General features: G+C 32.9%; 1 protein-coding gene and 1 long non-coding RNA gene across 9 annotated transcripts in view; one reads left to right on the top strand and one right to left on the bottom strand.

The window, feature by feature from the left end:
- LOC141373020 (uncharacterized) overlaps positions 1–21,731 on the top strand; it is a 185,430-nt gene extending 163,699 nt beyond the window's left edge. The window contains exon 3 of the long non-coding RNA XR_012378641.1: positions 21,507–21,731. This is a non-coding gene — a long non-coding RNA (uncharacterized lncRNA). The remainder of the gene's footprint in view (positions 1–21,506) is intronic.
- Positions 1–27,113, bottom strand: part of STXBP5L (syntaxin binding protein 5L) — a 404,049-nt gene that overhangs the window by 181,248 nt on the left and 195,688 nt on the right. For all 8 annotated transcript variants that reach the window (XM_073894175.1, XM_073894170.1, XM_073894178.1 and 5 more), the window contains exons 8-9: positions 11,433–11,516; positions 6,221–6,344 (exon numbers count right to left, since the gene is read on the bottom strand). In XM_073894175.1, the coding sequence (XP_073750276.1) occupies positions 6,221–6,344; positions 11,433–11,516 (208 nt within the window). The remainder of the gene's footprint in view (positions 1–6,220; positions 6,345–11,432; positions 11,517–27,113) is intronic.

Raw genomic sequence — 27,113 nt, 5'->3', positions numbered from 1 at the left:
AGTAGATAAAAGCGGTATATCTACACAATGGAATGTTATTCACCAGAAATACTGAGACTTGCTATGACATGGATGAACCTTGAAAACATTATGCTAAGTGAAAGAAGCCAGTCATGAAAGACCACATTTAGTATGAGTTTATTTATATGAAATGTCCAGAGCAGTCAAATCTATAGAGACAGAAGAAGGCCAGTGGTTGTCTAATAATGCTGGAGGAGTAGCGATGGGATGACTGTTAATCAGTATGGCGTTTCTTTTGGGGATGACAAAAATATTCTAAAATTAGATTGTGTTGATGGTTGCATAACTCTGAATATACTAAAACCACTGAATTGTACACTTTAGTGAACTGAGAATTATATTTCAATAAATTTGTATTTTTTTAATAGAAGTTTAAGTTCTCTGAAGTGTAGCATAAAACTGCAGACAAGGGGTGCCTGTGTGGCTCAGTTGGTTAAGCATCTGACTACAGCTCAGGTCATGATCTCAGGGTCCTAGGATGAGGCCCTCGTGTCAGGCCCCATGCTTAGTGGGGAGTTTGCTTCTCCCTCTCTCTCTGCCCTGCCTCTCCCCGCCCCCCCACCCCCTGCTCACGCTTGCTCTCTCTTTCTTTCAAATCAATAAACACTATCTTTAAAAAAATACAAATTCTATCTTTACCATTTATCTCTCAGCATTTCTAGTTTAACAATGTTTTTTGGGATCTTTAAGTTTACCTTGTTTTTGTGGTTGTTAGCTCAATGACATATTAAAAAATAAATTTATTTCATTTCAGTAAGTATTTATTTCAGCAAGAATTGTTTAGGGCATCTCACCTTCCAAACTGCCTATAATTGACCATTACTCCTTGTTCAAATATTTTTTCCTATTTTCATGTTTCTTTTTGCTACACATAAGCTTGTCTAATTTTTAAAACCTGTTATTTTTCTTGGGAACAAAGTGAATTTTGAATTAATATGGGGGGAGCTAACATCTTTATAATAATGAATCCACCCATGCAGACATAGGGTATTTTTTCCTTATTCAGTCTTCTTTATGCCCTTTAGCAGAAATAATATCTCACTGTTATTTTAAGGTTTACTCCCAGGTATTTTTATGGATGCTATTTTTTAAATGGTTTTATCCACCCATTGTATTTTGTTTTGTATAGAGTTCTCATGTTATACTCAATAGTATTCCTAATTAGTTTTTATTTTTTAGTTGTGCAATTACATTATCAAAGAAGTAATTATAATTTTGAACTCTAAACTTTTAAATATCATATTTCCTTTTCAAGTCCAAATATATTGGATAATATTTTCAGGAAAAGGTTAAATAACAGTAATAATTGTTGACATCTCTGTCCTGTCTCTCAACAACGTCACTGTTAAGTATTACATGGGATTTGGTTTAAGATCATGTGTGTAGACTGCATGTGTGTGTGTATGTATGTGTTTAGCTGAAGGTATTATAATTGAAGAATAAGTATTTGAAACCATTAAAATTTACTGTGTAAGAAAAATAATGTCTATAATACTAGTGAAAACCAGCTACAACAAGGGCAATGTCACCACAGTGCTAATCTCAAGTGAAATAGGTACTAAAGTAACTCGTCTGTGGTCACCCTCCCTCTTTTCCCACTACTGTTCAATAATCTGAGTTTCAGACAAAGCCTACTTTTGTAGTATAGAAAATATTGATTTGTAGAAAGATAATGAATCTAGATATGGTTTCCAAGTTTAGAAGACATATGGCTAGGGAGGAATTGGGTAACAAAGGTATATTCTATAGTATATACAACATAATATCCATAATACACATTTCCAATTATTAGATATGTGAAGAAGCAGGAAAATGTGAGACATTCTTATGAACAGAGGCCAACTTCAAGGAGAAGCAGATTTTGGTATCATCAAACAAAGATTTAAAGCAGCAATTATAACTAAGCTCAATGTGGAAAGGGAAAGAGAAAAGAAAGAAAAGGACTCATAATGAAAAGAGAAAAATCTCAGAAAAATAGAAAATATAAAAAGATAGCAAGTGGAATAAATATCTGAAATAAAGATAACTTAAGGGTTTAATAGCTGAATGAAAATTACAGAGGAAAAAGGCAGTTAAATTGATGATAGATCAATGTGAATTATCCAATTTGAAATTCAGAGAAAAAAAATGATTAACAACAAAAAAAGAAAGGCTCAGAAACATGTGAGACAATACCAAAAATTCTACCAGACAGGTAAATGGTGTCCCAGAAAGAGAGGTAGAGAGAGGTTGGAGCAGAAAAATATATTTGAAAAAATAAAAGGCTGAAATTTTCCCCAATTTTATGAAAGATACAAATCTCTAAATGTAAGAAGCTCTGTAGCTCAGTAGAACCCTAAATAGAATGAACTTGAACAAACTAGGCATATCATAGTCAAATTGTTGGAAATAAAAGTTACAAAAATTTTGAAAGTAGCCAGGGAAAAATGACACATTATACACAGGGGAACCAAAAGTCAAAACACCACAAGTTTCTCACTCAGAAACTATGTAAACCAGAAAACAGTGGAATATTTTTAAAGTGTGTAGCACCTTAAAAACAACATATATACATACAAACTGTGAACTCAGAAATCTACATCCAGCAAAAATGTCAAGAATAAAAGCAAAAAAGAATTTTTATTTATTTTTTATTTTTTTTATTTTTTTTTTTAAAGATTTTATTTATTTATTTGAGAGATAGTGCGAGAGGGAAGGTCAGAGGGAGAAGCAGACTCCCTGCTGAGCAGGGAGCCTGATGTGGGACTCGATCCTGGGACTCCAGGATCATGACCTGAGCCGAAGGCAGTCGCTTAACCAACTGAGCCACCCAGGCGCCCAAAAAAAGAATTTTTAGATAAAGGAAAGCCAAGTGAAATGCTAAATGATATTCCTGTATCTTCAAGAATAAATAAAATCATAAAAATTCATAAATATAAAATTATATTAAGAGAAATTATAAAATACAAAGGAATATCTTCCTTCTAATTAAAAAATACTTAAGACTACTTAAAGCAAAAATGATAACAATGTATTTAGAAGTAATACATATAACTACTGCAAAAGTAAATAAATATATAGGATTATGAAGCTTCTACATTTTTTTGTGAAGTGCTACAATGTTAACTCTAATAGACTGAAAAGTTAGGGAAGTATACTATAATCCCTAGAGTAACTGACCAAAATAAAAGGTCTGAGGATAAAATGCCTACACGTAAATTAAAATGGAATTCTAATAAGAACTTTCAAATAATCCAGAAGGCAAAAAGGGGAGAAAAAGGGAACAACAACAAAAAAAGACTGGACCAACAGAAAACAAACAGTAACTTGGTATACTTAAATCCATTTCCATCAGTAATTACATTTAATATTAATAGACTGAACACTCCAACTAAATGTTATAAAACTGAATAAAAAAGACCTGACTATATGCCCTCTATGGAAAACCTAATGGATGCCTAACAATTAAGCCTCGAAACAAAAAGACAGAAATAAAGTGAAAAGTAGATAATTCTATAATTGTTAGGAAATTTTAATACCACTTTCAGAAATTGATAGCACTAGTCAAATATCAGTAAAATCCAAGGATTTGATTAATGCTATCAACCACCTTGACCTACTTGATTTAAAAAGTATATAAAGCAGAAATGAACAAAATTACAGGGAAAAATCCATAGTAATAGAGATTTTAATTTATCTCTCTCAAAATTAAAAAATCAAACTATAAAAAATCAGAGAGGAAGATGAACCATAAGAGATCTTGACTCTGGGAAACAAACTGAGGATTGCAGAAAGGGAGATAAGTGGGGGAAGGGGTAACTGGGTGATGGGCATTAAAGAGGGCATGTGATATGATGAACACGGGGTGTTAGAATGAACTAATGAATCATTGAACATTATATCAAAAACTAATGATGTACTTATACCTTGGCTAACTGAATTTAAATAAAAAAAATAGCAGCTATCTTAAAAAAAAAACTAAGGAAAGATTTATAGTACAAAGAAAACACAATTTCAAGTTTGACCTTTGTGTAACAGGAAATGTACATTCTTCTCAAGCATAATTGGAAATTCATGGCAATTAATTGTGTATGTCTAATTTAAAGCAAATCACAGTAAATTTTGTAGAACTAGTATCATGCCATGTTCTCTGACTACAGTTAATTTAAAAATCTATAACAAAACATGTTTTTTAGAAATTAGAAAACAAATGTCTAACTCATAGATCAATAGAAAATTATAATAGAAATTAGAAAATACCTCAAACTGAATATTAATGAATATTACACATTTTTAATAAAATTAATATCAAAACTTAGAGGATACAGCTAAAGTACTACTTAGAGAAATTTTTATTTTCTAATATAAAAATAGCTGAAATGAAATGTAACAGAATGAACCTGAAGAATATGTCAAAATCACTGATATTTGCTTCAAATCATGGTGGGGCAGCAGGAATTTAATCTATTATATTATGAGACACAGATGCTGATGTTTTCAATAACCTGTGAACAGAATTTCATCTCTTTCAACAGTTGACCCTTGAACAGCACGGGTTTGAACTGTGTGGGTCCACTTATATGTAGTTTTTAAAGTTTTTATTCAAATTCTAGTTAGTTAGCATACAGTGTAATATTAGTTTCAGTGTACAAGCTACTCCGGAAAGCAATATGGAGTTTCCCCGAAAAGTTAAAAATAGAACTACCCTATAATCCAGCTGTTACATTACTAGGTATTTAGCCAAAGAATACAAAAATATTAATTCAAAGGAATAGATTTTTTTAAATACATATAGTATTGTAAATGTATTTTTTCTTCCTATTATTTTCTTAATATTTTCTTTTTTCTAGCTTAATTGTAAGAATACAGTATATGACACATAACATACGAAATATGTGTTAATTGACTATGTTTATCAGTAAGGCTTCTAGTGAACAGTAGGCTGTTGGCCCTGGAGGAGTCAAAAGTTATATGTGGATTTTCAACTGCATGAGGATCAGTGCCCCATTCCCCACACAGTTCAAGGGTCAAGTGTATAGAAAACAACCCAAACTGATAAATATGGATATGGTGAAACATATGAAAGTATCAAATATCCAACCAAGACAAAAAGAACTTGTATAGAAGTTGATTGTTGAGAAGAATAGAAGTAGAAAATTTATGAATAAATCATATTATACACATACAAATAAAAGGCATAAGGAATGGGGGTAGGGGGTGGAGAGAGGAACTAAACTCATCATAGAAACAAATAATTCTATCTGAGTGGAATGTATAGCAAACACCTATCCAAGTTTTCCATAATGGCAATCTTTAAATGAAGCATCTCAAACTAAGTGCGTAAAAGCAAAGTAATCTTTAAAGCTGCTAGGTTAAATGTTGTAATAATTTAAACATTTGAAGGTGGAGCATGCAACAAAAAAGGGCATGGTACAAAAAAGGACAGACCAACACAAGATGGAATAATTTCATCTTGTGATTTATGGGTCACCAATTATAAAAAACATTATACTAAATTTTATAAATGTGATACTATAATAAGTGCTCAGAAACTATAAAATAGAATGTGTTTGATTAACTGCTAGGTTTTGACCTCTCTATTCTTACAAAAAACCAATGGTAAGAGGAAAATATGGAACCCAGATTACCACTAATATTCTCAGAAATAATATGATCATCTGAATAAAAAATACTCATTCATTTGAACTTTTTATTCTTTTCAGTTAGGTAGACAGGTAGAACATAAACCTTAAATACTTCCTTTTGATAAGGAAGATAATAAGAAATACAAAACACAGTAAAAACCATAGTTCTCATATTTGGTGGAATCAAATAGTAGAAATGGAAATAAATGAGAAAATCTAGAAAATGCCAAAACAGTATAGGAATTAGGTCTGAAAGTCAGATCTATATAATGTCATTCTCACTACCTTCTTAACCCTGAAGACTGCTTCAGATACATCAATCATCCATTATCCAATTTGTGGTTGGAAAGGTCTATATATAAGTATCACAAAGTAGGAAAGTGGATAAACAGGGAGAGGGGAAGTACAGAAAGTTTAGGGTATAATGTGGGAATCTGAAGGAGATATAAAGAGGTATTTAGAATCAGAAGTTACATCCTATCACTTTCTTCCAGACACACTGATACCACCTGTTGTACGTCAAGTCAAGGCACTGTATCTTCAGAGTTTATTTCTTTTGAAAGCATATACCTTACCATGTGGAATTGTGGTCTGGAAAGGACGACTTGGGCTTTTCAGGTTCCATAAGGTCAAGCTACCGTCTGAATGGCTGCACATGAATTGTTTGCCCTCATGATGCCAATCAATTGAATGGATAGCCTAATGAAATAGCAATTAAAAACAAGTAGAGGGTGAAAAACGTTGATATGTTATAGCATTCTATATTCCAAAGGAAAAATATTCTGAGATAAAATTATTATAGCAACAATAGTTAAGAAACATACATAATTTTTCTAACCCAGATCATACTATCTTTGGCTTCAATCCTCTATAGACTTATAGAAGACTATAAAAACTCATCTCCTGAGATAAAGAAAAGTTAAGTACATTTCATAATATCATTATAGCCTAGAACTTTTTGTTGTAAATTCTATGTCCTCCCTGTATCCTATATGATCCTTTGAAAAATTATTTATATAGAAGTAAAAGCAAGGTTATTGGAAGATAATTTCTGGAAAGGTAGAGGCTTACTTCCACTTAAAGTCACCAATTTAAATAACAATTTACACTAAGAGCTACCAGCTGAGGGCTTACTATGTGCCAGACCCCTTGGCAAAGTACTGATATTAACTCTATTAATTTTACAAAGCAGGTATGATTTTTTCCAATTTGCACATGGTGAAATAGATCTACGGAAACTAATATACGTGCTCAGGTCACACAATTCAAAGCCAATGTTTATCTAACTACAAAACCCATATTCTCTATCATTTTACCATATTGCCCCTAACATATATTTTTAAATTAACTTGGCAATTTAGGGTTTAAGCAAAAAGATTCAAAGTTTTTTATAAGTTTACTCTGAAGATGTGAATTACATAAAATTTAAAAGTAATTATTCCATTTTCATATATTGTTTTATTCCCAGTGGTAGCACAGTGCCTTGCATAAAGTAGATACTCAATATCTGTTGAATGAATAATTAATGTCATCACATATTTCCATACCTTGTATTCTTTCTAAATCATAAAGTTTATATGGCCTTTCAATAATGTGCTAATCACAATGAGAGAAGCCCTAGTAGACATAAAAGCTGAACAGATATATACAACATTACCCTTTACTTAAAGGAACTTTCAAAACTGCAAAATAGGGAAGACTGAAATAAATGAATATTAATTAATAATTGTTATTTTTTGGAACTTCTAACATTTAGTTTTTATATATATATACGATATACTAACCTAAGATATGTGTTTAAAACTATTATTTGTTTTCTAAATAAGAAGTATTATTAGAGTTACAGATAATTGATGGCTAGGGTAATCATTAGACATATCATAAAGGATGTAGGATATGAGCTGTACCTCAAGATAAGTAAGATTTAATTAAATGAAACAGATAACATGAAACCCTGGGCTTATGTTTTCTCTCACTCTGGTCTTTATTACTAGGTAAAGACTTTTTTTTTTTTTTTTTGCCAGGGTTCAGTAGAGACAGAAAGAAAACACTTGTCATCTTCTTTTTTGCTTATTCTCACTTTTGTAGGTGGCTCAAGGGAAATGTCACTTCAGGCTTCTTCTATGTGTTAACTTGATGAACTTCAGTCAATTGAAAGTTCTTTCAGACTGCTTTGCTATGAATGGTGTGGGTAGAGAGAGAGTCTCCAGCCCTAACCCTTCTTCCTATCTTACTGAATTTCTACCTACTAGAGAAGACAAATAGAAAAATAACAGCTACAACACAAAAGCAAAGTAAGTACCATAAAACAAATATACTTATTGTACAAAAGAGTAAGCATATAAAACCAGTTTGTTATTAGAGAGTGTAAAACAGAGTATTACTGAAGAGTTGGTATTTGAATAGATTTAATGGATAACAATCCAATTCTTTTAATTTCATTATACCTTACCCCTTTCTTAAAAAACAACTTTAAGGGTTTACTAAAAACAACAACAACAACAACAACAGACAAATACAATACAACTAATTCAGGAAGAATTTTAAAAGATAGAAAACAAAATATGGAAGATAAAACACTAGCTGGTTTGGTCAACTCAGAGTCTGTGATCAAGGTTCTCCAAAACAAAAAAGAGAAAGGAAACCTAAAAAGCTGGGTACCAATATGAAAAAAGGAAAAACAGCATCTAGTCAAGGAATTAAAGGCTATCCTCATATCAAACTCTGAGAGTTTTCTCTGTGAGAGATTATTTAGAAATATTGATGTAATAAAAATAAAACTTTCACAGCTAGTATGTAAATTCATGTAGTTATTTGTGAAAATTATCTTGTATTTACAAAACAAAACTTTCAATTCACCCATGGCTATTCAAGGGGCTACTTTGGTAGTTGAAATAGTTTTACAGTGGCTAAAAAGTTAATAGGATTTTGATATGCAAAAGAGGAAAGAAGTGAGTTTATGGTGAGGAATTAGCTGGAGCAAAGGCTTGAAGGTAGGGAATAAATAATATGTTTAGGAGATAGTAATATGTCTGAAGTGTGAGGAGTGTATAGAAGGATACACTGCATTAAACTAAAGGGAAAAATAACATCAGGGCCTTGAATCTCATGTAAAGTAATAAAGCCTTTGTATTGTTGATAATTGGGAGCCATTCAAAGGTTCTGAGGTGGAGAATTACATGACCTATGGCTTAAAACGATAATCTTATTAGTGAAAGATATACTGAAAAGGTAAGATATCAGAGGAAAAGCAATTAGTAAAAAGGCTACCATAGTCTTTTAGGCAAAACATAACAACCTAGACTAGAACATTGAATGTGGGAATGAAAAAAGAGAAGAAATGAATGAGAGACAATATAAAAACAGAATTAAGAGACAATAAAACTGATAGCATATGATATATAGAGAAGAAAGGATCAAATATGACTCTGAGGATTACAAATGAATAAATAATCAAAATTTAAAAACTGAAAAGAGAACACAGAACAAGGTTTAGGTCTTTAAGTGTAAATTCAGTGCCAATGAGATATTTATCTGGGCTTATGCAACAGATTTTTAGATACACAGATCAAGAGGTCAGGAGAAAGGTAAGGGTGAGAGATACAAGGATTTTAAATTTTATAGAATAAAAATATTTGAAATGATGGGAGAAGATATAAATATAAACTGGAGGTGAAATGAAGAGGGTGAAGACATAAAATCCTGAAGAGTATCTATAATTTAAAGGAAAGTAAGGAAAGAATCAGTGATAGAGAAAGGAAGGGTGAAAAATGAGGTAGAAAGACAAAAACAAGGCAAGAAACCATTTTAGGAAGGAGGGGCTGATGTAAAGACAGATTTAAGGAGGAACTTAAGACTATGAAGGGGTCACTATAGTAATCAAGAGATCTTTGATAACTTATTAGAAACCATTTCATAATAGTATTAAGAATTATTTCTAAATATGAGGGGTAAAGTGCTAAGGAAAGTTTTAAAAGTTTGGCAGTAAAATAATGTATATAACTATCTCAATTAAAATGATAGGATATATAATTATGCATCAAAGTAAAGAGATTATATGCATATATACATGTATAAGTCAATATTTAAAATTATTTCTAGGTATAAAGTAGGTATAGTGTAGTACTCGACTTACTTAAACATTGCTAATGCTTATTTAAACACTTCATTGCAAAATTATTTTTGCTCACTTTTTAAGGTTAGAAGTCTTTCTTCTACAGTGTTTTAGGTTAAAAAAACTAGTTGATTTATCATTTCCTCTGGATTTCCTTTTTAGATGACCTACTCTATTTCCAACTGGCTAAATACTCAGATAATATTTGTACTCTTATCTAGCTACTAGTTTTCAGAGAGGAATCTAATATCATCTTTGTACTTTGTATATTTAATAAAAGAAAAATCTAGCTTAGCTCCCCAGGACCTTCTTTCCTTATGATTCAAGATGCCCTAGAAGTTCATCACAAAGAGCATAATTGTAAGACATGACATGCCAGACAGTATTTTTCACCAGTCATGACCAAATTACCCAGTTGCTATATCTTTTACCCCTGAACTCTTTGTCACTATGAGAAGTATCTTATATACACCATAAAATCTTAGTTTGTCATAACTATTAAGAAATGAATTGGGGGTGTGTATAGCTATGAGATACCCAAAGGCATATATCTTTAAGCACCAAAACTGAAAAATTCAACTGTTATGAGGGGATGGGAGGTAGCACACAAAGAAATGTGTTGTTTTTAAAAAATTTTTTCTTTCTATTTATATCAGTGTTGCCTTAAATTCTGCATTCTTCTCATATAAGTGCAGGTGTACCAGATAATGATTATTGACTGTATTTTCTTCCTATCTCTCCCTACTCCATTTTTTTTAATTTTATTTATTTATTTATTTGAGAGAGAGAGAGAGAGAGAGAGCACGAGAGGGGAGAGGGTCAGAGGGAGAAGCAGACTCCCCACCGAGCAGGGAGCCCGATGCGGGACTCGATCCCGGGACTCCAGGATCATGACCTCAGCCGAAGGCAGTCGCTTAACCAACTGAGCCACCCAGGCGCCCCCTACTCCACCATTTTTAAAATTGAATTTAGAGCTTACATGACCAACTTTATTCCCAAAGTTTGGGGAGGTAATTACCCTTTTTCACTTTTTGCCCCAGGCTATCTTCACATTAACTTCTTCTGAAGGGGGATATCCTTAATGGCCTAGAATCAACCTTTGAACAACTAAAGTAAAAACCTAACCAAATCTCAACTATGTACAATAAAACTCACTTTAAGATCTTACCCTTCTTATTAAGTATTACTATTTACAAAACCAATCTTTATTCTGAGATAAGGCCTTTCAAACTGACCTCTTAAAATTTCTGCCATTTCCTTGTATCTCTCACCCTTACCTTTCTCCTGACCTCTTGATCTGTGGCATTTTCTGCCACAGAAAAAGAATTTTCTAAGAAAGGTGTGAATAATGTTTTAGAGATCTTAAGGATAATGAGGCAAGACATAATAACCATGTAACCTAATGGAAGGAAAAGGATAAGTAATAAGCATCGACGTATATTAAGATGCCAAAAAGGGCCCAAAAATAGTCAATCAAGGCAGAATTCTCATTCAGGAGAACGATCCAGAGTTGGAACTTGGGCAAATGCCAACACGCAGTATGAGACACTAGGTCAGACCCAGTTACTCAATGATAAAAATATTGGTAATATACAAAGCTTACAAGTAGAAAACAGGCACAAAGTCTCTTTTCAATAATAGTCTTTTCAAATATTTCAGTAGAAGTCACTTACCTCATCATAATAAACTCTTAGTTCTGCTCTTTTAGATTTCAAGTCCCAGAATACTACAGTACCATTTTCATAACCTATCAGCAGCTGGAAAACATTAGAATAATCATTTTTATAATTCTAACATTAATTTTAACTTTCTCTGAATAAAGTTTAATGTTAATACAATAAACTAAAATCATATCACATAATACAATTTTATTTAGAATGCCAATTTTTCCAGAACCTGAATATAGATTTCCTACATTTAAAAAAATGGCAAATAAACTCTACTTCAATAAATATTTACCAATGAAATTGTCCTTATTCCCAATTTCCAAGAGAAATTGAGGAAACATGTACACATATATATATATATATATGAACACAAAAATAAATAAGAAAAATTGGAACAAAAGAAAAATGGGATAGAAAATGAAGATGAAATAAAGGATGAAATGGGATAAGTTTAATAACCAATGTATATGCAGTTCAGTCCTATGCACTTAAAAAGTATAGCCACAAATTTGGCTTCTAATTTCTTTATATCAAGTCCTATTTTCTCTTTGACTTATGTCCCTATTTTAAACTGGTGATTTATGAACCCTTAGAAGTTCACAAGGTATTCTAGAGATTCACATCATTAAAAATGGTTGATATTTATAAATCAATACATAAGACAACAAAATACATGGTTTCATTTTAAAATAGAAGTATTTGAGAACAGATAATGATTAATAGATGATCATATTCAAGACTCAGTGAAATACTGCTAGCCATGCTGATGATTTTTATTATCATATAATTCTGAGTTACTATTTGGAAATATATTTTGTTAAATTTACTCTATCATTAGTTTAAAAAAACAGAAAGGATAAAAAGAGGCCAGTATTCAAATAATAATATTGCCCATGAATTTGCCTTCAGATGATTTTCTTGAAAATCATCTTTAGTAGTATTTCTGTGATGAAAATTCTTATACTGTGCCTAAAAATGTTTCAATAATTCCAAAACACTAGTGGTAAAAATAGAAAATAGAGTGGTGGTTATAAGCTACTCCTATACAGCATCCTGAGACCTAATCACTTACCTCAACATTTTATAACAGAACACAAAAAAAATGACAAAACTAAATGAGCTAGTTTTAACAGGAAATTTAAAAATTTCAACAGGTCATGAAATCAATGTATACTTTTGAAGCTATAACATATTTAAAGATTTTATTTTTATTATTTTTTATCATTATTTTTTAACTAAAAATTTTTTGAGTATAGTTGATCTAGAATGCTATATTAGTTTCGGGTGTACAACATAGTGATTCAGCTTCTATGTTATTCTATGCTCACCACAAGTGTAGCCACCATCTGTCACCATACAACTTTATTATAGTATCATTGACTATATTCCCTATGCTGTGCCTTTTATTCCTGGGACTTACTCATTCCATAACTGGAAGCCTGTATCTCCCACTCCCCATTACCCATTTTGCCCATTCCCTACCCCTTTCCCCTCTGGCAACCATCAACTGTTCTCTGTACTTATAGATTCTGTTTTTTGTTTATTCATTTGGTTTTCTTAGATTCCACATATGAAAATAATATTTGTCTTTCCTAATCTGATTTATTTCACTTAGCATAATACCCTACTGGTCTATCCATGTTGTCACAAATGTAACAGTCTCCTTTTTTATGACTGCATAATGTTTCATTGTGTATATACACCACATCTTCCTTATCCTTTTGTCTATTGATGGACACTTAGGCTGCTTCCATATCTTGGCTATTGTCAATAATATTGCAATAAACATAGGGGTGCATATATCTTTTTTGAATTAGTGTTTTTGTGGGTTTTTTGGGGGGGTAAATATCCAGGGGTGGAATTATTGAATCATATGGTATTTCTTTTTTTTTAAGATTTTATTTATTTATTTGAGAGAGAGAATGAGATAGAGAGAGAGAGCATGAGGGGGGGAGGGCCAGAGGAAGAAGCAGGCTCCCCACTGAGCAGGGAGCCCGATGCGGGACTCAATTCCGGGACTCCAGGATCATGACCTGAGCCGAAGGCAGTGGCTTAACCAACTGAGCTACCCAGGTGCCCCTATGGTATTTCTATTTTTAATTTTCAATGGCAACCTACTGAATGGGAGAAGATATTTGCAAAAGATATATCTGATAAGGGGCTAATATCCAAAATATATAAAGAACTTATACAACTCAACACCAAAAAACAACCTGATAAGGGGTGCCTGGGTGGCTCAGTTGGTTAAGTGCCTGCCTTCGGCTCAGGTCATGATCTTAGGGTCTTGGGATTGAGCCCCACATCAGGCTCCCTGCTCAGCGGGGTGTCTGCTTCTCCCTCTCCCTTTGCCCCTCCTCACTGCACATGCTCTCTCTCTCTCAAATAAAATCTTTTTTTTTAAAAGCACAATAATTTGGGGGTGGAGTCTTTTGGGTTTTCCACTTAAAGCATCACGTCATCTGTGAAGAGAGAGAGTTTGACTTCTTCTTTGCCAATTTGGATACCTTTTATTTCTTTTTGTTGTCTGATTGCTGTTGCTAAGACTTCTAGTACTATGTTGAACAATAGTGGCAAGAGTGGGCATCCTTGTCGTGTTCCTGATCTTGAGGGAAAAGCTCTCAACTTTTCCCCATTGAGGATGATATTCGCTGTGGGTTTTTCATAAATGGATTTTATGAAATTGAGGAATGTCCCCTCTATCCCTATACTATGAAGAGTTTTAATCAGGAAAGGATGCTGTATTTTGTCAAATGCTTTTTCTGCATCAATTGAGAGGACCATATGGTTCTTCTCTCTTCTCTTATTAATGTGTTCTATCACATTGATTGATTTGCGAATGTTGAACCACCCTTGCATCCCAGGGATAAATCTCACTTTGTCATGGTGGATGATCCTTTTAATGTAGTGTTGGATAAAAAGCTTCTGCACAGCAAAGGAAACAGTCAACAAAACAAAGTGGCAACCCACAGAATGGGAGAAGATTTTTGCAAATGACACTACAGACAAAGGGCTGATATCCAAGATCTATAAAGAACTTCTCAAACTCAACACCCCAAAAAAACAATCAAATCAAAAAATGGGCAGAAGACATGAAAAGGCACTTCTCTGAAGAAGACATACAAATACTAACAGACACATGAAAAAGTGTTCATCATCATTAGCCATCAGGGAAATTCAAATCAAAACCACATTGAGATACCACCTTACACCAGTTAGAATGGCAAAAATTGACAAGGCAAGAAACAACAAATGTTGGAGAGGTTGTGGAGAAAGGAGAACCCTCCTACACTGTTGGTGGGAATGCAAGTTGGTACAGCCACTTTGGAAAACAGTGTGGAGGTGCTTCAGAAAATTAAAAATAGAGCTACCCTATGACCCAGCAATTGCACTCCTGAGTATTTACCCCAAAGACACAGATGTAGTGAAAAGAAGGGCCATATGCACCCCAATGTTCATAGCAGCAATGTCCACAATAGCCAAACTGTGGAAAGAGCCGAGATGCCCTTCAACAGATGAATGGATAAAGAAGATGTAGTCCATATAAAAAGGAATATTACTCAGCCATCAGAAAGATGAATACCCAACTTTTATATCAACATGGATGGAACTGGAGGAGATTATGCTAAGTGAAATAAGTCAAGCAGAGAAAGTCAATTGTCATATGGTTTCACTTATTTGTGGAACATAAGGAATAGCATGGAGCACATTAGGATCAGGAAGGGAAAAATGAAGGGGGAGAAATCGGAGGGGAAGACAACCCATGAGATACTATGGACTCCAAGAAACAAACTGAGTGTTTTAGAGGGGAGGGTGTTGGGGGGATGGGTTAGCCTGGTGATGGGTATTAAGGAGGGCACATATTGCATGGAGCATTTAGTGCTATATGCAAATGATAAATCATGGAACACTACATCAAAAACTAATGATGTACTGTATGGTGACTAACATAATAAAATAAAAAAAGAATTAAATAGGGTGCCTGGGTGGTTCAGTTGGTTAAGAGACCGCCTTCAGCTCAGGTCATGATCCTGGAGTCCCAGGATCAAGTCCCGCATCAGGCTCCCTGCTCAGGGGGGAGTTTGCTTCTCCCTCTGACCCTCCCTCCTCTCATGCTCTCTCTCTCTCAAATAAATAAAATCTAAAAAATAAAAAGAATTAAATAAAAATTAAAAAGCACAATAATCTGATTAAAAATGGGCAGAGGACCTAAATAGACATTTTCCCAAAAAAGACATACAGATGGCCAACAGACACATGATAAGGTACACAACATCACTAATCACCAGGGAAATGCAAATCAAAACTACAATAAGATATCACTTTACACCTGTCAGAATGGCTAAAATAAAAAACAGGTTTCATTATTAAATCACATATAATAAATTTGAAAATTGATTTGACAAAAAAATTGAGCTTCTTTACATACTAAATTAAATGGCCTAATGACTTGCTAAATTGAAAAAGTCAAAATTAAGTGTAAACTTTAAAAATATTTGTTAAAATAAAATTTATATAACATCATAATACTGTACTATTATGCATTTTAACTTCAAATCAGCTCTTTTTTACATACTAGAGAAAATGATGTATCATTAAACCAATTCCTATGGAATCCAGGGAAAGATTTGTAAGTCTAAAAAGTTTGCTAAGTTTCACTTAGCAAGAGAATGAATAATATAACCTTTCAAAATTTGAGCCCTAAGATGTAATGAAATAAAAATCTAAAATCCTATTATATTTTTTCATAGAAACATCTGATAGAAGTTGTTTTGTTTATAAAACATTACTAGCAATAACCACAGTAAATAACAAAATATAAACTACCTAACCTCAAAATGTCATACACTATTGAGATAACTATACAATATTATGATATAGGAAGTATGAGAAAATTTTAGAATCATTTAGAGAATTGAGAAAAAGAAGCTCCTGATATCCAGGAGACATCTGACAAGGTCACTCTGTGACCATGATTAAGACAAAAACAAGATCACTCTGCAATCATGTCTGACCACACCAAAACATGAGTATCACCTAGGTCACAAAAATATATATTACTTATGTTTTTATATAATTATATATTATACTCATATTATATATATATATATAATTTCAAAAATTTATCTCTCACAATAGAATTCAAGTATTGTGAAGGCAAAGAAGTAAGGTGACTTCCTAATTACTATATCATCAGGACCTGGAACAGTATCTGAAGAAAATAGGTATCTGATAAATATCTGTGAAATTAATTATTAAATACCACAAAATCAAAATCACAGATACTATATTCCCTAAAATCTATGAAGTAATATTTGAAGTCATTAACAAAAATATTTTGGGAACTAAAAACTATACTTCAAAGTAATTATGGTCAAAGAAGAAATTATAAGGAAAAGTATGAAACAGAACTGAACAAGAATGCCTTATATTAAAACTTGTGGGATATAGATTTAGCTTCATCAAGAGGGAAATTTATTATTTTATAAATGCATATGAAAAGAAAAATTTTTTTAAATAAATTTCTTTTATCAGGAATAGGTGTTTTTAATAAATATGTTTGTTGAAGAATACATAGAGAAAAGCACACAAATTATAAATATCTTTAATGAATTATGAAGTTGAATATACCTGTGAAACTACTACCTGGGTCAAAAAATATAATAGGAAAACAAGAAATAAAAAAAATACAAGATACACAGAAGCCTATTTTATACCCTTAACCAATCAACATTCCCATCTTCCTTTTATCCTCTTTTCTAAAAGTAACTACAGCCTTCTAACTATAGGTTATTGGTATCTGTTTTTGAATTTTATATGAGTGGAATTATACATTTATCCTTTTATACAATTATCCTTTTCTGTCCTGCTCCTATTTCTAAACATGGTATTTATAGCAGTAATTCATTCACTTTTATTATTGTAATAGTATTTCATTGTTTGAGTATGACAATACCACAATTTATTCATTTTCCAGGTTATATAATAGCATTACTATGAACAAATTTGTATATGTCTTCTAGAGAATATATATATGAGTTTCTGTCAGGTATATACTGATTCATGGAGTAAGGGTATGTTTAACTTTAACAGATAACTGTCAAGCAATTTTCCAAAGTGGTTGTACCAATTTTGATTTCAATAAGCTGCATATCAAAGCTCCAATTCCTTTTCATCTTTTCTTAATAACTAATATTGTTAATGGCTGTACAGTGTTAAATAGGAGTATGATAGGCATCTTTGTCTCATTTCAGAATGCAGGAGTAAAGCTAATTAATTCATCATTAAGGAGGATATTTTCATAGTTCTGGGTAAATAAAGTTCAAATTAACAAAGTTCCTTTCTTATAGTGTAACAAGAAATTTTTATCACAAAGGGAAGTTGATTTTTATCAAATACTTTTTTATCTGTCATATACTTTTTTCTCCATATTTGTAAATATGAAAATTCCATTGATTTTTTAAAATTTTTTATTTAAATTCAAATAAAATTTAAATTTAAATTGCATACAGTGCAATATTGGTTTGGGGAGTAGAATTCAGTGATCCATCACTTACATACAATATCTAGTGCTCATCATAACAAGTGCCCTCCTTCATAGCTATCATCCATCTAGCCTATCTCCCCACACCACCTCCCTCTATCAACCCTCAGTTTATTCTCTATTGTTAAGAGTCTCATGGTTTCTTTCACTCTCTCTCTCTTTTGTTTGTTGGGAGATTTTTTTTTTATTACTGATTCAATTTCTTTGCTTGTTATCCATCTGTTCAAATTTTCTACTTCTTCTTGTTTCAGTTTTGGTAGTTTGTATGTTTCTAGGAATTTATCCATTTCTGTATGTTTCTAGGAATTTATCTGTTTCTTCCAGATTGCCCAATTTGTTGGCATATAATTTTTCCTAATATTCTCTTGTAATTGTATTTCTGTGGTGTTGTTTGTGATTTCTCCTATTTTATTGGTGATTTTATTTATTTGGGTCCTTTCTCTTTTCTTTTTGATAAGTCTGGCTAGGGGTTTATCCATTTTAGTGATTCATTTGAAGAACCAGCTCTTAGTTTTGTTGATATGTTCTACTCATTTTTTTTTGTTTATACATCATTTATTTCTGCTCTAATATTTATTATTTCCCCTCTTCTGCTGGATTTAGGCTTTATTTACTGTTCCTTTTCTAGCTCCTTTAGGTGTAAGGTTAGGTTGTATATTTGAGACTTTTCTTGCTTCTTGAGGTAAGGCCTGTATTGCAACATACTTCCCTCTTAGGACTGCCATTGCTGCATCCCAAGATAGTTGTGTTTTCATTTTCATTTGTTTCCATGTACTTTTTTATTTGATCTTAAATATCCCGGTTAACCCATTCTGTAGTAGGATGTTCTTTAACCCTCATGTATTTGTGGTCTTTCCAAATTTTCTTGTGGTTGACTTCAAGTTTCATAGTGTTGTTGTCTGAAAATATGCATGGTATAATCGCAATCTTTTTGTACTTGTTGAGGCCTAATTTGTGACCCAGTAGGTGATCTATTCTAGAGAATGTTCCATGTGCCCTCGAAAAGAATGTGTATTCTGCTGCTTTAGGATGAAATGCTCTGAATATATCTGTTAAGTCCATCTGATCCAGTGTGTCATTCAAAGCATTGTTTCCTTGTTGATTTTCTGCTTAGATGATCTGTCCATTGATGTAAGTGGGGTGTTAAAGTCCCCTACTATTACTGTATTATTATCAATGAGTTTCTTTATGCTGATTATTAATTGATTTATATATTTGGATGCTCCCAAGGTGGGGGCATAAATATTTACAATATTATCCATCTTCTTGATGGATAGACCCCTTATGATATAATGCCCTTCCTTGTCTCTTGTTACATACAGTTTTTGTTTTAAAATCTAGTTTGTCTGATGGCTAGTATGGCTACTCCAGCTTTCTTCTGATGTCCATTTGCATGATTGGTGGCTTTCTATCCCCTCATTTTCCATCTGCAGGTGTTTTTAGGTCTAAAATGAATCACTTTAGGCAGCATATAGGTAGATCTTGTTTTTTTTATCCATTCTAATACCCTATGTCTTTTGTTTAGAGCATTTAGTCCATTTACATTCAGAGTGGTTACTGAAAGATATGAATTTAGTGCCAATGTTTTACCTGTAAAGTTGGTGATCCTGATGATTTTCTCTGCTCCTTTCTAGTCTTTGTTGCTTTTGGTCTTTTTTTCCCTCACTCAAAGAGTCCCCCTTATTATTTCTTGCAGGGCTGGTTTAGTGTTCACAAACTCCTTTAGTTTTTGCTTGTCTGGGAAACTCTTTATCTCTCCTATTCTGAATGACAGCCTTGCTGGATAAAGTATTCTTGGCTACATATTTTTCCCATTCAGCACACTGAATATATCCACTGATTTTGAAAAGTTAAACAATTTTGTATTCCTGGGATGAATGCAAAGTGGTCGTATTCCTTTTTGTCTTCTCTTTGATTCCTTTTTTTTTTTTTTAGATTTTATTTATTTATTTGACAGAGAGAGACACAGCGAGAGAGGGAACACAAGCAGGGGAAGTGGGAGAGGGAGAAGCAAGCTTCCTGCCAAGCAGGGAGCCCGATGTGGGGCTCGATCCCAGGACCCTGGGATCATGACCTGAGCCGAAGGCAGATGCTTAACAACTGAGCCACCTAGGCGCCCCTTCTCTTTGATTCTTGATCAGACTTGCCAAAGATGCATCTGTTTTATCAGTATTTTTAAAAAGATTTATTTTAGAGAGAGAGAGAGAGTACATGGGGGAGGGGCAGCGGGAGAGGGATGGGAAGTAGACTCCCCACTGAGCATGGAGCCCAATACAGGGCTTGATCTCTTGACCCTGAGATCATGACCTAAGCTGAAACCAAGAGTTGGACACTTAACTGACTGAGTCACCCAGGTGCCCCAGTTTTATTAGTATTCTTACATAATTAAGTTTTGTTTTTGCTAATATACTATATGTTTCTTTTCTATTTCTTTTAATTTTTGCTCTCATTATTTTATATTAGAATTCTCTAGAGAAATAGAACCAATAGGATGTATCTATACAGAAAGAAATTCATTATAAGGAATTGGCTCATGGGATTACAAAGGCTATTTCCTGGATCTGCAGGACTAGCTGGCAAGCTGGAAACCCAGAAGACCAATAATGTAGTTCTAGTCTGAGTCTAAAGGCATGAGAACTAGAAGAATCAATGGTGTAATCCCAATCTGAAGGCCACCAGGCTCCAGATCCAGGAAGAGTTGGTGTTTCAGTTCAAGCCCAGAGACAGGAAAAAGTTGAAGTCCCAATCAGCCTATCTTAACTTGAAAGAAGGTCAGCCTTTTTGTCCTATTCAGGCAACTGATTAGATGAGGCCCACCCACATTATGGAGAGCAATCTACTTTACTCAATCTACTATTTAAATGTTAATCTCATCCAGAACATCCTCATAGAAACACCCAGAATAATATTTGAACAAATCTCTGGGCACTGCACAGTTCAGGTCATGTTAACACATAAAATTAACCATCACATCTTTATTATCTTTCTTCTAGTTTCTTTGAGTTTAGTTCAGTATTTTTCTATTTTTACACTAAGATCATTGATTTACAGCTTTTCTTCATTTAAAAAAAAATCTTAACAAAAGCTCTATACTTCCTTCTAAGCACAGCTTTAGCTACATTCCACAAGTTTTTGACATATCATAGTTCTATTGTAATTTAACTTAAAATATATTCTAACTTCGATACTGATTTCTTCTTTGACATAAGTTATGCAGAAGTGTAGTGCTTAATTACTAAGCATTTAGGAGATTTCCTATTTATATTTTATTAACAATCTTGCTAAATTCTCCCAGTTAGAGAATGTATTGAACATTATAATCCCAAGAAATTTGTTGAAACAGGATTTATTGCTCAACAAATGTACAATTTTGGTAAATACACCATGTACACTAGAAAATAATGTATGGTATGCAGGTGTTGGGTGTAATGTACTATATATGTCAATTATGTTGGTTAATCATGTTCAGATTTTCTTTAACCTCACTAATTACTTCTTTATTTCCTTACTTTTGTTTCTTATGTTTGTGGTGGAATTAGGAAGTGGAACCTTTGGCAAGTGATTTGATCTTAAAGGTGGAACGCTAAAGAAGAGGAGCAGTGCCCTTATGAAAGAGACTCTAGAAAGCTCTCTTTCCCTTTTTACTGTGTGAAGACACTGTGAAGAAGACCATCTAGAATCTGGACCCTCATTAGACAGCAAATCTGCTAGTGCCTTAATCTTACTCTTTCCAGCCTCAGAACTATGAGAAATAAATATTGTTTAAGCCATCCAGCCTATGGTATTTTTGTTATAGCAACCTGAACTAAGGCATCTACTTTGTCTGATATTACTATAGCTACATCAGTTTTTTGTTTATTTGTTTTTGCTTAGGGTATACATGCTATATCTTTTCCTATCCTTTTACATTCAACTTTTCTATAACCTTAAGATTAAAAATGTGTCTCTTGTAACAACATATCATTATTTTAACATAGTCTGAAAATTACTATCTTTAGCCTATTTATTTACATTTAATATAACTGCTGTCATACTTTAGAGCATATCTATCTACTTATTTTATATTTGCCCGATCTGTTTAATGTCATTTTTTTCCTTTTTTGTTTTCTTTTGGGTTAATAATTTTTTGTTATCTCAGTTCCCTATTAACTTATCCATTATACATATATTTATTATTCTTTATTACCCACATGAATATAAAGTGTTTTTATGACTTATCAAACTGAAGCTATAAGGACCTTGGAACTTTGAGTCAACAGATTTTACCCCCACTTTTGACTATTTTTAACTTAAATGTATATTATTTTTCAATGTATTATACTCCCAGAAGTAATTACTATTTTTATAAAATATTCCCTAGATTTACCCATAGTTGTTCTTTATTCCTCCTACATCTCTGTTCTCTTATAATCAATTTCATTCCCATAGAGAATTATAGTTTTTTCATTAGAGCAGATTTGCTATTTATTATTGCAAATTATGTTAAGTTGCTATAATTTCATGATATGCTTTTTAAGGGTATTTTTGTAGAGCATAGAATTTTTTTCTGTAGGTGCTTTTCTCTGTCAGTACCTTGACATGATCACTCAATTGTCCTCATTTCCCATTTTTCTATTAATATGTCTGCTGTTAGTCTTTTTTTTCCCTATACTCTGCTTTTAAGATTATTATCTTTGTCTTTGATATGCCTAGGTGAAATTTACTTTTGTTAAGCTTGCTTTGAGTCTGTAGTGTATCTTAGATTCTGGTATCTGTCATCAGTTTGAAAAATTATCATCCCTTCATTCTTCAAATATTGCTGTTGTCACATTCTCTTTTTTCTTCCTCCAAGACTCTAATTACATATATATTCCACATTTCATTATGTCCAAAATGCTCTTCATCCTTTTGGCTTACCATGCTTTCATTTGGATATTTTCTTCTGACCTATCTCTCAGGTCACTAATTCTCTCTTCATCTATTTATAACCAGTTATTTTGTTTTCTGTTAAACTTTTCATTTTTCTGCTGAAACCACCATCATTTTTATTTATTAAACATTTCAATCACACTTATTTTAAAGTCCACATTTGGTAACTGCTATTTGAATTTCCTGTTGGTCTATCTCTACTATCTGTTCTCTTGGTTTCTGGTGAATTCTGATCATTTTATATACCATGTTATTTTTACTTTCAGTATAGAGGATAAGTATGGGAGAAATGTAGTGATAAATAAAGGCTCTGGGTGATGTTTTCTTCTCCCATAAAGAATTTATGATTTTATCAGTCAGCTAGATTAAGGCAGACCAACTTAATCCCAAAAAAGGATTCAGATAATGTTAAGAAAAATTTCAGTTATTTAAAGGACTAGTTTATTTCCAGTTCAACCTTATTTGTAGGGTATATCCCTTTGGAGCCACACTGAAAGCTTGGAGTGATTATCAGAGACTTTTATTTTTGGCTTGCCCTGAACTCCTTTTCTCATCCACACTATTCTTCTGTGCCCTAAAACTGCAGAAAATTCTGCTTAGCCTCTCAGCCAATAACTTTGTTTGGTTACTCAATATCTTAACATTCTTTTCAAATAGGAAAATCCCTAGAAGGGAAAATTGTGGCAAGTGTTTCTGGGTTTCTTTCTGTGGAATCAAAAGCTTACAAATCTTCACTGCCTTGGACACTCTCTGGTGCCCTCAAATAGATTTTCAAAAATATTTTGTCCAGATTTTGTAGTTCTCCCAGTGGGAGGACTGATCTGAAATAGGATAGTCTTCCATTGTCAAAAGTGGAAATACTGTGGATGTTGAACGGTATTCAAAGACATTTTCAGCATCAATGGAGATGATCATAATTTTTTTCTTTAGATCTGTTAATCACAAACTGTATTGATGGATTTTCTCATAGTATCTATCCTTGCAACCCTTGAATAAAACATCATTTATCAGCGTTTGTTTTTGAATATGCTTTTGGAGACTGTGTCCTATAGGATATTTTATTTAAGACTTTTCCATTGATATTAATAAATTCAATAAATCCATGTTTTCCTCTGTGAAAATTTTTTTCAGGCTTAGTTGTAACTTATAAAATAAAAACAATTTTAATATTTTCCTTTCTTAAACTACTCAGAGCGGGGGTTGGTAAACTTTTTCTCTAAAGGGACAGTCAGTAAATATTTTACACTTTCCAGACTATACAATCTCAAAAAAACAAAAATAAAAACAACTTATTTACACTAATAGGAAATAGGCCAGATTTGTCCCACAGGCCACAGTGGCAACCCCTGCTTTAGAATAGTTGATGTAGCATTGTATTATAATAGTACTTAAAAATTTAGTAAAATTTCCCTGTAAAACTATTTGGGTCTGGTACTTTTATTTGTGCATAGTAATTAAATAACTTCTTCATTTTCTTAAACTTTCTATCTCTATTGGTGTCAATGATGATAAATTTATTTCCCTGGGAAATTACCAATTTTACCTATGATTTTAAATGTATCTCCTAGAGTTGTGTAAAATAATTTAATTTGGATGTTTAAAAATTTCCTTAGTTTTAGTATATTTCTTCTTGTTTTGTGTGTCATTTGTGTAACTTTGTTTTCCCCTATTTTTCTTCATCAGGCCAGATAGTAGTTTGAATATTTTGTTTATGCTCTATGCAAAGAACCAGCATATTGATTAATTTAGAAGACAGCTTAAAAACAGGAAAACTCCCTAAGTTCCACTTTTATCTTTATACTTCCTTCCTGCTTCCTTTTGCTTTATTTTCTTGTTCTTTTTCTAGCTTTTTTGTTTCATATTGAATTTATTTAAATTTCTAACTTTTATTCACATTAAGTATTAAATACTATGTATTATTTTATAATTGTTTTAATTATATTTCATAGAAATTACATTTCATATTTCATATGTAGTATTACAATATTGTTAATTTTTATATATTCTTCAATTTTGGTTTGTATTTTCTATTTGAAAATTTTTATTTTCAAATTTATTTAATGAGAGTCTTTAAATTTCCAAGTGGAAAGGAATTTTTGCTTTCAGATTTTTTATTATTGTGTTTCACTCTATATATGAAATGTACAATCAATTACATTGCTTGGGGATCAAGGATTTTTCTTCATCAGATCACTCAAGATCACCCCTAAGTGGAGATGTAATTGAGTAGTAGTCAGTGTCTAGCTAATACCAACCAATCATCTGACATGTGAGGCAAGCCTAAATTCTGTCCTCCATCAGTTGGTTTTAGGTATTCGACCCCCACCACATGAGACCGTATATATGGGTTGAGCGAAAGGCATTGTTGCAACAGATGGAATTCTAGGACCTCCATTTATCTAATTATGCCTTTTAGACAACTGAAGGCTGATTTCCTGAATAAACCACTTCGACTATAAAATGGTTTGTCAGTTCCCTCACCCATTTGTATGACTCAATGAGTATTATAAAATCTAATTCATAATGGACAGCTCAGGTTACATTGTCATTGGTGTCCCATGGTTAGGTGTTCAATCTCTACAGGAGCTCATTAGCATACCAGGAGTTGCTTTGAAAATGGAGAATAGCTGTTGTGACTTCCTTATTGGGCTTTCCAACAGACCATTCTTATCTACCAGATACATTAAGCTCCATCAGATCTGCTAGATCATAGGCACCAAGTGATAAGGGGGTCTGCAAAGCAGCTTGGACTTAGTGAAGAGCCTTTTCATCTCTAGGTCCCACTTAAAACCAGCAGACTTTTTGGATAATCTTAAAAAATGATTTGAAACAGTAATTTTGAAGACATTGTATACTATTATCTAAATCCAAAACCATCAAATGATATGACACTTTCTTAGCAAAGAGAAGTACAAAAGCTTATGTTTTACCTTAGAGGAGATAACCCTGCATGCCCTAGACCATTAAACTTTCAAAATCATCACATATAAGACAACGTTCTAGATCTTTATGGAATCTTCTTCCCACCCTCTGACACGAATCTTGTTAGCTACAGAGGTACTTGCCCCTTTTTGCTCACCAGATCCAATTAGTATTATATAATAAAGAAAATGAACTAGTATCCTTTCTAAAGAATGTCAAGATAATCAAGTTTCCTTAGAACTATGACAGAATATAAAAAATAACATAGTCCTGGGAAAAAATTATGAACTTATACTGCTTTCCCTTTCTATAAAAAGAAGCTGCTTTTGATCTTCTCTGCTGATATAATGAGAAAAAAAGAGTTCACTAAATCATTGTTTATCAGGAGACAGCCTGATATTGATCTGCATCTCTAGAAGTATCAAGAGCAAAGCAGCTGTCATTGGGGCAATCACTTGGTTAATTTTACAGTGGTCTACCAACACCAAGATCAATCCATCTTGTTTTATGCAGAGCCCAGACAATGGAATTCAACAAGGATCTACTATTGCATCATTCAAGTCTAATTGTGCTAATCTCTGCAACTCCCCCAGAAATACATCCTGGCTTTTGTTTATACTCATGGCAAGGAGAGACAAGTTTTAGGAGTTTCCATTTGTCTCTTCCAATTGTAATGGCTCTAATTCCAATGTCAGAAAACCAGTAAGAGAATTATGCCAGCTTCTGTGCATATCTATACAGATTATACAATTGTGGTGTAAAATAACTGGGTGAATCTGAATACCCATTGGCCTCCTGTGAGATACACTTGGGTCAAAACATCATTTATCACCTAGTTACAAAGTTCCATATGCCATGACTCTAACTGGAGGATCACGCTTTTTGGATCTTTTGGTATTAATGACTGCTCCAACCCTATAGTTAACAGTACTAGAAAAGTAAACAGTTACTTCTGCAAATGACCACAGATGCTTCCATAACTACTATATGTACTTATGGAAGCACTTCAGGGTCCTTTCTCAGAGGCAACTGGCCTCTCCCTTTCTATCAGTGGGCTCTAGATCTGTGAGCTGGCTTCTATCTGGAAACCTGATGAAGTGCTGTGAATTTCCTCTTTGGTGGTCAATGTCAAGAGCTGATTTCTTTTCTGATTATGCAAATCAAACAACATTCACCTAATTTTGCTCCTAGAAACAGCATGATACATTAGCTATTACCATAGATTTCTGCATTGCCATCCAGGCTTACTGCTTGTTATGGTAATTATGTTCATATTGCCAGATGGTCGAATATTACCATCTGGCCTCTACCAATCC

Source organism: Callorhinus ursinus, unplaced genomic scaffold (assembly GCF_003265705.2).
Source record: "Callorhinus ursinus isolate GAN/ISIS: 27379988/994484 unplaced genomic scaffold, GSC_fseal_2.0 scaffold1, whole genome shotgun sequence".
Lineage (NCBI taxonomy): Eukaryota > Metazoa > Chordata > Mammalia > Carnivora > Otariidae > Callorhinus > Callorhinus ursinus.
This window is presented reverse-complemented; position numbering and strand designations above follow the sequence as displayed.